The sequence below is a fragment of the Dufourea novaeangliae genome, unplaced genomic scaffold, assembly GCF_001272555.1.
Source record: "Dufourea novaeangliae isolate 0120121106 unplaced genomic scaffold, ASM127255v1 scaffold109, whole genome shotgun sequence".
NCBI classification, from domain to species: domain Eukaryota; kingdom Metazoa; phylum Arthropoda; class Insecta; order Hymenoptera; family Halictidae; genus Dufourea; species Dufourea novaeangliae.
In genome coordinates this window covers 1,219,036-1,230,935 of record NW_015373997.1, presented here as the reverse complement: position 1 = coordinate 1,230,935, position 11,900 = coordinate 1,219,036, and the positions used below count along the sequence as shown (strand labels likewise).

Here is an 11,900-nt window from a genome sequence, read left to right as displayed (position 1 = left end):
AATTAAATTGAAAGAATTAATATAATCCCTTTCGACACAAGCTCGATCTAATTACAACTTACTTTAATTCATTTAGTTTTTACTCAGATGCATAACCTGTGAAGTTGTAACATATTTCTCGTTTTTGTTGACGAAGTTAGTATTAAGGTTGACAACGATCAAACATCGATCAAAGAATTTTCACTTTCTTGAACACTTGGTCGAAACTTATACATAAAATGTAACTAAAATCATTCATACAGGGTATAACATAAATGTTGTCCGACCCGGAAATGGGGCATTCGGGGGGTGAAAATGTTATCCAAGGCTTTGTTAATGAGATATTAACTAAAAAACCCCGCCCGATCAGAGCACGAGTCTGCCAGCCGAGTACGTTGGCTACGCGTTGCGATTGGTAGGATAATTACTTTAATCGTCGATGAAAAATTCTATATCGATATATTTTTTGTATCAGGCCTTTGAAACTACATACTTCTTGGCAAATTGAAGGGACCTTCAAACTTATATGGACCACATAAATTGAGATAATTGTGAAGTCCAGCTCATCTTTGTTTTCTCCTCGACGATACAAATAATCGTCTAAAAAAAAAAGCCGAATCAATTTGTCTGGCAGAAAGAACACTTGCGACGACTCAATTTATCCTGCTGATTAACCTCGATCCACAGAATATTTCCACCATGCTTGTGATATATTGCTTTTTTATTCAAATTTTATTTCTCGATGATATTACAAAAGTTCTCTTAACAGAAAATAGAGCTCGTATAAATACAAACGTTTTCTAAAAATGTATTCGGTGCAAGCTAATAATATATATCGCGATTGTATATATTTCTTACAAAACAAACGAGGTAAAGTATTCACAATCTAAATGCATTCGATAGACCCTGATCAGTTTTTCTGTCGATTGGAAATAGAACAGTGAGCAATCGGACAATGGATCCCTTCTAAATACTTCTCCTTCCAATCTTTCAAGTTTAGATTGCGTGAAATTTCTTTGAATGGACAGCTCAACGTTAAAAAAAGTCTTTATGTTATGTACATTTTCAAATATAACGATCTTAAGACACTTGGACCCCCATACTATCAAGCGTTGGCATCATAAACTTCCCACAAAACACGTGTCAATCTTTCCTCGACTTTGCTCCTCCAGTATTCTAATCATCGCTCAAACACCAGAGGCAACAATTCTTGCTGCCTAAAAATCTCTGAACCTCAGACGATTATAAATGAATGTCTCAGAATCTAGAAGTAATTGGAATAGTCGAATTGAAAAAAAAGTCCTAATGTGCATACACTTTAGTATCATTTGTAATCGAAACAGTGTTAGCAATTACAGATTTGCATCAAGCGTGCCGAATATGGACGCCATTAGTACCCATCCGTAGAAATATTCTAGTCAGAATTACTGTAACTCAAAAAATTCCCGATATCAATTTAGAAGCACTTTTGTATTCATGCAATAAGTGTCTTCCATCGTCTTTAGAATTGTTAGGGCCATACACGTTTATCCCCACGGTGTCGAGAAAGAATAACGACGGTCTTTTCGATGCATCATACTTACGAACATCCTGGCAACGACTCTCTCAATTAGGGAGCCAACTGGCTAATTTCTCCTTATTCTTGGCCAGCCATTTAATGTTGTTCGACACAGTTTCGAGTGCTTTCGCGCGGTTCATCGCGCCTGCCCCCGCGTCCGGGTACCTCGCGAAGAATTCCTTGATTTCGTTCAGCTTCGTATCGGTCGCGAAGGTCTTGGTGATCGTGGGGATCAACGCGCCGAGATTCCTGTCGTTCAGCGTGTACCTGTTCACCAAGAAGTCCCAATTGGACCTGACCCAGTCCCATACCAGCGGTGTGCCGACCGGATTCCCGGAGATCGCTGACAGACAACCGAAGAAGTCCTGGGACCGTACGTAATTCTGATCGGTGGCCGTCGCGATGAACTTGTTCAGGATCGAGCTGTCACGTATCCCGGCCAGTCCTCTCATCAGCTTCAGTTTCTCCGTTGAGTCGGTTTCGGCGATGAACCGATCGAACAGAACGTTCCACTTGGTCTCATCGCCACGATCATACATCCCCCAATAATAGGTCAGCGCACGGATGTCGGGATGCGGACGAACATCTTTGTAGTCTGCTATCCAGCTGTCGAACATCGTCCCGGCGTCGTCGAGACACTCTCTGTGACCAACGGAGCAGGCCAGTCCTAGCACCGACGTACGGAGCCGCAGGGTGATCTTATCCTCGACGCTGTCCACGGTCCAGGTGACTTTATGATAGGCGCTGTCGACCAGTTGTCGCACGTGTTTCTTGAATCTGGATGTCAGACTGGTCGACAACAACAAGCTATCGATGGCGGTCAATTTCGACTGGGCCACGAGCCAGGGCACGGCATGGGATTCCGAACGAAGGAATTCCGTCATGTTCATCGGGACATCGTAGTCGAGTTCCCCGGCGTCCGCCAAGCTGAACGCGTCCTCGAGGAGGTGAGCTCTATCGGACGCCGACAGTTGCTCGGGAGATGATGCGAGGATATTGGTCAGCACCAACCATTCGCTTAGCTCGTAATTAACGCGGTAATAGCCGACCTCGTTCCTGTTGAACTTGATCCACTTGATCGGTTCGCTCGGCTCGATCGTTAATTGATCGGCGTCCTTGTCGAACCACACTAGATTCGGTTCGGACGTACTACTCGTGATGTATGTAATCGGTATGGTCCACTTGTAACGGTACTCAGACTCAGACGGATCGAATTGAGCCTCCGGATCGGCCAAGAATCGCTTCTGCGTGAGCACGTATTTGTTGCCGGTTTTAGTTACGTTCACCACCGGGAAACCCTTCTGTCTGGTCCATGTGTCCATGATCGCGGTCACGTTCAACTTGTCCGGTGAGACAGACTCGAGGATCTTAAACAGATCGGCGGTCTCCGCGTTCCCGTAAGTGTACTTGATCAAATATGTACGGATGCCGAAGTAGAATACGTCGGGTTTGATGAAATGCTCCATCATTCGGATCAACGACGATCCCTGAAAGCGCGGAATAAGAATATGTCACGATATCGTTTCAGTTTGTGACACGTAGGGACCCTCGTGAGCAAACTCGGCTTCCGCTAGGAGAATATGTGACGTAGAAAAACCTCCTACCACTTGGTAAATTTATTTCAAGTACTGAAATAAAATTTAATCGAAATAAATGTTAAATCGATTGTCATAAATTACAGTTATTCCCGATAACAAGTGGTAGAAAGCCCTCCCCCTACGCCACTTTTTCCCCTAGTAGAAGCCGAGTTAATGGGAGGATATACACGTGAAAAGATAAAATAATTGGCGAGGATCTTAGATTGATATGATTCCATATTTTGAATGTAAACTTAGATTCCAATCTTTCGAATAATTTTGCTGTTCAGGTACGACCAATCCTCAAAATAACGTACCTTCTTGTACGATATCTCGTCAAATATGGCGGTGATCTCGTCAGGATTGTTGACCGTCTGAACAATCGGATGGGAGCTGAGTTTCGCGTCTGTCACGAACACGGTGTGCATTTGTTCGGTGATGAACAGATCCATCTGAAATGATGATTATGTAAAATAGATTCGCGAACGACCGAAAATTACACGACAGATTCTTGCGAAGACAGAATGTAACGCGTCGCTTTTTTAATTAAACGAACTTTAACGAGATCTACGCGTAATCTACGTGATCGTCTGCGTGTTAAAAATTTTTGAATTCATGAACTGACCCATCCCCAGTGCGGAAGTACTTCATCGGCGCTCTTATACTGCATGAAGGAAGCAAAGCCCTCGTTCAGCCACAGATCATTCCACCAGGACATAGTAACTGCAAAATGTATATAAGGATAATACAATAACACCACAAATTTACAATTCAACAATTAACCAGCGAACTGCATTTGTCCACCACAGTGGGCGCCTATTTTATCCTTTTAGTGACAATATTTGGAACATTTCTTGACAATCGACCGTACGAACCTTCTTTAAATGACATCAAAACATTAAGAAAATGGTGTTAAAGTGGCTACTGGTGCCGTCATATATATTGAGCAAACACTATGGTTATAAGAAACATGACAAAATAAAAAAAATTTTTTAAATGTGTTAAATAGTCTCAAAATTACTATTGGTGCTTGATTGTATAAAAAGAAATGTTTGTACAAGGTACCAAAAAGATGCAGTGAGCAGGTTAAAGATATGAAATAAAGGGACCAGAGAATGTGTGCGCGGCTCAGATATTCAACTGGCTATTTCGAAGTATGCTTTTTGGTATTTCGTTTATTGTAATAATAATACGCACCCAGATTCCCGAACCACATGTGCGCGAGCTCATGGGCGATCACGCTGACAATGTCGTAGGTGTTCGCGGTAGAACTGGTCTTGTTGTCGAATAACAGCCTCGCCTCTCTGTAGGTAACCAGTCCCCAGTTCTCCATTGCACCAGACACGAAGTCAGGAATAGCCGCCATATCTGGAAATTTCAAGTGTCCCAATACAATCGAACGAAAAAATCTCTGGAGGAACAACTGAAAAAATGGAACATCATTACAAGACACGATTATACGTAACTTTTCATCGTCAATCACAGAGCAAACGATCTTCCAAGTAACAACGAAGTTGAAAATGAGTTCCATTATCTAGGTATATTATATGGACTCCAAAGTCATAGCGTGTTAAGTCCATTTTCTTTAAAAAATGACGTTTCTCATATTTTCCCGTATCAAATTTTTCACTCTCTCCGATGGTAAAAATGATTTCGTTCCAAGTCGTTTAGTTATTAATATAATAGAGTAAAAGTTAAGCTCATATCTTAAAAAAATTTCGATCGAGCAGCCAGCAGTAAAATAATCGTGGTCCACCTCGTATATGTGGACCGTAAGATGGTAACAAATTTAATTCACCGTCATCTTACCAAGCTTCGGTAGTGGGTAACCGATGTTGAAGAGGGAAATATAATACTGGATGACCTTCACCGCTATATCAAGGGGAAAGGCACCCTTCTCCTTCTGCGCCCTCGTGGTGTACACGCTAACCGGGAACTGACTACCGTCCAAATTCTTCGCCATGCTGGTCACCGCAACAAAGTCGCTGACTATGAAACACGACAAGTACGTGGACATCGGCACGCTGTTCGCGAACGTCACTGTGGTCAGACCAACGGACGGCTGATGCACTTGGGTACTCTGCAAAACGCATTTAAATTATTTAAATCTACCATCACGTTCGTGAAATTAACAACGGATCGTTTACGCAAGGGGATGAAAATACCCTCCTCCAAAAATATCCTTTTCTTTTTTTTAACGGGGAGAAACCTTCGAAAGGCATACCGCCTCTGCTGGGAGGCAAAGACAGCCTGTGTGGGATTTTATCTCACTAAAACTGCCCGGTGACCCACTCGGACGTTAAGCCGACTGCGAGCATCCGTATACAACACATTTTCGCAGCCAGCTTTGCCCATGCTCTTCCCCAGAAGGGGGAAGGAATGGGGGGTCTAAGCCCCCCAGGGACGGAGTTTAACCGTCCCTTCTCCCCCAACCCCCTCACCCCCCCAAAAAATATCCAGCTACTACCCCATATAAGGAAGAAAGGCGATAAGGTATTACAGAATAACGAGATGTTATTTACTTCAACGTTCATATTCGACAGAGCGCTGTAACAGTCTCCAGTCGGATGGACAAGCTTGACGGTGAACTCGGCTTTGAACGCTGGTTCGTCGAAGCACGGGAATGCCTGTCTGGCATAAGTCGGCTCGAACTTCGAGGTAGCTATATATCTACAAGAAAATACGCCCATCAAGTATATATATATAGTTTTCCATCCGTGGACAATTAATAGAACACAGAAGACTGTCTTAAGCTAAATAATCCTCACCTAGTCCTGTTCTGCGAATCTTTGTACTTGCTCGAATAGAATCCAACGATCTTGTTCGGTTGCAACGCTCCGTTGAACTTGAAGCTCAGATTGTACAGTCCCGGGTGCAGCTCCTCCTTCGTGGACACCACGAACATCTCGTTCTTCGGTATCGGTGTCGCGGTCACGATCTCGAAGTCATAGTTCGCCGAACGATCGTACGTCCTCAGGCTGGTGGACGTGATGTTCAGATCCTTCTGGTGAACGGCCACGTAGCTCCTACGGTCCTGGACATCGATCAGGATCGTCACCTCGCCGTTGAACGTGCCCTTCTCCAGGTCCGGGTGCAGGTAGACGTCGTAACGCAACGGCTTCACCTGGCTGGGCAGCCGGAACGACAGCTCGTTGATCGGATCCTTACTCATGACCGAGGTAGCTGGGAACGAAACAGATGTCGGACGAATGTTGAGCACGTAGTCCGTGTCCGTCGTACGGGACGATTTCGATAAAAGCCTCGGGGTCGCGATAAGACGGCGATAAGGTTGAAATATCGCGGGAAAAACGAACGAACGTTCCGAGCCCGGGCATTTTAGCGGGCCGACGTTAAACAGTAGACCGCGGATTTTGTGCATTTTTCAACGGGTCACCGAAACTGAAACACAGGAAAAGACGGACCTCCGTCAACGTGGACTTCATGGTTTTTCGTTCTTTGGTCAGATCGTTCACTCGGGTGACAAGGGTCTGTTTAATTATGGATTTTATGAATGAATTTGAGGAAATCGTGAGTTCTGCGTCAAGATCCGTGGTCTAGAGGTACTACTGGCAACTTCAGTACCGTTTGGATCTATATACAGGGTGAGCCATGTAAAGATGTTCTGAATCAACGTTAGTGGATACGGAAAGATTGTTCGGTTGAGCCGTGTACAGGGTGAAACAAAGAAAAGGGTTCGTAACTTCTGGGGTGGATAGTATTTCCCAAATGAAAAGAAGTCTTGATGAGCATGGATCGAAAAATCAATAGTTTCATAGTTATAAACAATTTTCTGATTCGTTTAGAGCGAGTGACTTTCTTGGTTTGGGAGCTATCGTGTCATGTGGGAACAATGGATTACCGTAACATTTCTTCTTTTCCTGGTTACAGAAGGTTTTCTATAATTCCTATTAGTTTTTTTTTACAATTCTCTTCATTGTTTCCATACGGTACGATAGTTTCCGAACCGAGAAAGTCACTTGCTTTAACCGAAACAAACATTGTTTATAACTTTGAAAATCTTAATTTCTCGACCCATGTTTATTAGGATTTTTTTCATCATTTAGCAAGTACTATGTACCCAGGAGTTATGAACCCTTTTTTTGTTTCACCCCCTATAATTTCAACCATCGACATTCACCATAAATACACTTCAGACAAGAACTACAAGATAATAACAATAACAATCAAAATATTTAATTTGTATCGTTGTCACTAAGGTATTAGCGATTAGGAATATCCAATAAAATAATATTAACTGTATAATTTCGGTAACGAGAGGCTATTCGAGAGAGTAACTTGTTGAAAAAAGCGATCTCGAAGTCAATTTCTCAAGTGTGTCAGTCCCGGAATACTTTCCAGTCCGAGAATTTTCAAATTTCCCGCCATTCGCGGGTACCCGGTCACGTAGGTCCCTCTGTTATGAACGGACAGCCCGAACGAAAGAGGACTCACAGTATTGGTAGCTGGCGGCTTCGACTTTCTGATCGAGTAGAACCAAGAACGTGGCCAAGCATGTGCAGACCAGGCTCAGAATCACGCAAACGCTGCAGGTGAAGCAAAGCAGACCCGTTCCACGTTGCACCCGACTCCCTGACGTTGTGTACGTGACGCCGCAATGACCAGCGCCACCAGAACCTCGTGTCGCAACCTTTGTCGCCATCTAGTACGCATCAGCCACCGAGAAATCCTCGAGTTCCCACCTGAAATTGTCCAGCAATTCTGGTAACGATATTTTTTTCTCGGAAATCGCTTCAGAGCTCGAAAGCGACGAAAATTTCTGGAACTTAATTTTACTTATTCGCGAGGAATATACAGAATGAGTTCAAGGCGGGAAATTTGAAATTAGATCGGAACGCACGAAGTGATTTACAAAAAGGGTTAGTATTCCATTCTACATTCTTGAATCTGTCTAGTAATTCAGCAGTTATTTAAATGTTTTTTGGTATAAAATTTGTTAATTAAACGTCGGTAGTATCGTTATAGATGATAACTGTTGGTAATAATTAGACTTTGGATGTTTATGCATTTGTAGCATCTCTTAACTTGATAAACTGCAATAGAATAAAGTTTTTCATAAAGTTTAATACTATTTATGCCGGGTGGACCTTGAAAGGTCACCAAGTTAGATTATTCTACCGCTAGCTGTTCGATTGAACACTTTTTGCATGTTTAACCCTCTGTGCAGACGTCATAAATAGAACTAAGCTGTCGTTTTTTAACCGTTTACGCGAGTGTGTTGCAGCTGATGGTTATCATTTTGAAAATCGTTTTAATTAAGGTAAATGATATTTGCGTAATGTTCTTTTTGTTTATAAATGGTGCCACAAATGCATAAAATCCTCAGTCTACTGATCACGTTTCGCGGTCCAAACTGTATTTATTATTTACTTACTAAGGCCTCCAGTACAAATTTCAAGATTCAAAATTGTGAATTCGCATAAACTTCCGCAGTCTACCGTTATTAGACCGAATCATCAAAATTTCCACGTGTGTTACATACATAGAAGACTTGGAAAATTACGAAAATCGATCGATAAAAAGCGCCAAACTTTCTTATAAGCTGAACATATCAGTAATTCGAAATTATTGGAGTCACGATGAGAATCGATTTTCTCATTATCGATACATTTATCCGACGTGCCAAAGTCTAGCGTCGTCACGGAGGAAATAAATATTTGAACAGAAACAAGATGTTCGCCGTCGAACCTCGTTCACCTCACTTCACGCCGACTCTTGTGTGTTCACACACGCCGCTGACGTATCGCGACTGTCGACACTGAATGGGTTCACACACCACGCGTTTATTGAATTATCCCGGTCTCTCGTGATTCCTTTTGTCCGATGTTGACCCCCGCAAAATTGAACGATAGTGTCGAATTGAACGATAATGGTCACCCGAAAAAACGTAAGCAGAAACCGGCTCGTTTCGCCGTTGATATATCAATCTGTCGTCGATCGACGCCCCGTTCCATCGTTTTTATAATGCGCAGTTACCTCACTAATCTCCACAATGATCGGTCGTCCGTGTTCATCCACCAACTATCGAGTTTCTTTTTATCGAGCGTCGTCGAGATAAGTTGGATCGTCGCTGGAAAACCCGGGGTCTACGTACTTCAGCCCAGGGTCGCGAGATCGATCCAGTGAAAGTTGGGTCCACAGCACACACTGTTGAAAATTCGTATAGAATTCCGTTAGAACTTTCCTTCCTGACTTTTCTGATGCTCCCACGAGCTGTGATAGATCAGCGACACACTGTTTGGGTTAGAGCTTGATCTGGAAATCGGTGTCGATTTCGCTTCGGTAACCGTCGGCTGTTATACGTCTGTAGATCGTCTATTGTTTCGTCCTTCGAATCCGAGTTTCACCGAGACATAGTTCAAGGATCCTCGGTTGCCCATTCGTGTCACGATTCACTTGTGTGTTTCTTCGAATTCGATAGCGATTAATTCGACTTCGCACTGACTCTGGAAGCTAATACAGTAAAATCTGGATTAGTACCCGAAAATTGGAACTGGAACCTCGGGTAGTTAATAAGTTGAAGAATTGATTCCAAATAAGAATCATCTTTGAAGAATTGATTCTAAATATAGAATCAACGCCGAACGTAGAAGAGGAGAGCGAGTGAAAAAGAAAGAGGGAATGACCGTCGAGGCGACGATAAAGTTTACATGGATGGATGGTTTTTAATGGAACTTTTACTAACATATTTGTGAGATTTTTCTGATTAAAACAAGACTAAATACGAGATTATTTTGAATGATATTTATTTATTAATATTGATTAAGTGTCATAAATGATCAATAAGTAAATATGATTCCAATTATACAGTGTTTGGTATCATTTTAATCAGAAAGATCACACAAATACGTTGATAAAAGTTTTATTGGAAAATAATAAAAAAACCAAAATTTGCATCGTTGCATTTGTGTTCTCTCATCGACACGCGAGTATGTAATCTTTCTTCGAGGAGGATCCCTTTCTCCCCCTTGCCACATACACTGAGTGCTTACGTTTAGATTGTTTGCGGGTATTAATCCAGATTTTACTGTGTATCGTTTCTAGTCGTTGTTGTCATTACTGTAATGCTCGTTAAATCATTGAGTTGATATAAAAAAAATTGCAAAAGTATTTCTATACAGTGCGTTCAAATCTGACCGCTTACGATTGAAAACAAAAATACAAGATAGTAATAACACCTTGAAAAACATCCCTCAACACGGTCTGAGTGTGAATTCAAGGTGGCGGTTAGATTTACTGCGCTTATAATACAAGGAGCAACTCACTTTCTTCTGAAAACAATATGAAAAAATCCGGATCCGGAAAAGATCTAATTTTCAATTTATTAATATTATTATCATTTAAAATTCGACTTTAATAATTAGAAAATCTTTAAAGTGTTCATTCATTGGTGTGTTTACCCTAACTAATATCACAAAAACTAATCGAATTGGATACACTGATTGGTCTTTTTATTACCTTCTTGTATCTTTCGTCGTTCACGAACGAAAGTCGGCGGCCGTAAAGGGTTCTTCTTCCTTGGATTATCGAACGAGAACTAGAAACTGGCAGCAACGCCGGTCGCACGGTGACAAACTGCTTGTTCTTAATTGGATGCAACGCGGAGACGAGCCTCGTGCAAATTCTCCGGTTAATTGGGCCGAATTACTGATGCGCAATTCCTCCGAGGTTGATCATCAACCGCGTCGCGACATTAAGAGAACCAGGCGGGGACAACCTACACGCTCCGCGTTATCGAAATCGATCATAGTGGATCCACGGTTCGTTTCTCGACGGAGAAATATTTGAAGTTCGATGGCATTTATTCGTGTTGGAAAACAGGTTCGTTGGTGCAACGGTTTATCGCTGACACGTGCCTAACGAGCACCTCTTATGAGTAATTGCTGCAAAGCCCCGTCAATTGTAAAGTATATATGGGGACCGGAAAAAGTTCGTGTGTGGCTTTTTGCTGACACACGGTGAACTTCGAATTGAATTTTTACAAGAGAACACCGCGAACGCCGACGTGTGAATTGGAATTAAAACTTTGTGAGTTTATAGAATGATTCAAGACAAGAATAACGGTATGTTTTTGTTCGTGCCCAATCACTCTTTGAGGGTGTAAAAACTAACCTTTCGGGGACACTTCTCAGAGACAAATCGTATATACGGTGGATCGGGATGCCAATGAAAGTCACGTGTGTTTTCTACAGATAACAATAATTTATTTATAAATACATTGAAAATTGTCGATATTGTCCATAGTAAAACGTACGTATGTAACAAAAAAAAAACGACAGTGTTGCGACGTTTTTCAACTAACCACGTGCTATATCCCCTACAAACTACGCTTTCAGTGTTTTCTCATCGTTTTCGTTTATCCTTGTACACGGACTCTACGAGTCGAAGGATATTCCGCGCCCTGGGATCAGAAACATTCGCTCGGGAGATCAGAATTTTAACGATACCGTGACTCACTTTATCCGTCATTAAACGGTGTATTTCCTTTTATACAGAATAATGTACCTGGTAGCAATTCAACAACTGGATCTCCGTCACAGTGACGCGAAACAGAAGGAACAATTTAACACGTTGAATGCCGTGGGGTCACCGGTGACCACCTCTCTAGAGTATACTTCTCGATATTATTAATATTGGACCATAAATCGGTAAACTTCTAGAAACTAAATGCCAAAAGTATGATAACATAATTGACTTTAATAATTTTATATAACATTCTATTCTTCATACTTTGTGTAACGAAAATTTCACTTCGACTCTGTGGCTGA

General features: G+C 42.1%; 1 protein-coding gene across 2 annotated transcripts; it reads right to left on the bottom strand.

Moving 5' to 3' along the window:
* Positions 1 to 713: 713 nt before the first annotated feature.
* On the bottom strand, positions 714 to 9,131 carry LOC107188049 (glutamyl aminopeptidase-like). Of its 2 annotated transcripts, XM_015576280.1 has the most exons (9): positions 9,109 to 9,131; positions 7,567 to 7,814; positions 5,883 to 6,297; positions 5,637 to 5,784; positions 4,924 to 5,194; positions 4,312 to 4,482; positions 3,740 to 3,837; positions 3,432 to 3,566; positions 714 to 3,024 (listed from the first exon to the last, which is right to left on the bottom strand). In XM_015576280.1, exons 2-9 carry the CDS (start codon positions 7,772 to 7,774, stop codon positions 1,585 to 1,587), a joined length of 2,886 nt encoding a protein of 961 aa, XP_015431766.1. In that variant the 5' UTR covers positions 7,775 to 7,814; positions 9,109 to 9,131; the 3' UTR covers positions 714 to 1,584. The 2 variants fall into 2 exon arrangements, with proteins under 2 accessions (XP_015431766.1, XP_015431767.1); XM_015576281.1 differs by lacking the exon at positions 9,109 to 9,131 and having other exon boundaries at positions 5,883 to 6,242; positions 7,567 to 7,707.
* Between the last annotated feature and the right edge of the window lie 2,769 nt (positions 9,132 to 11,900).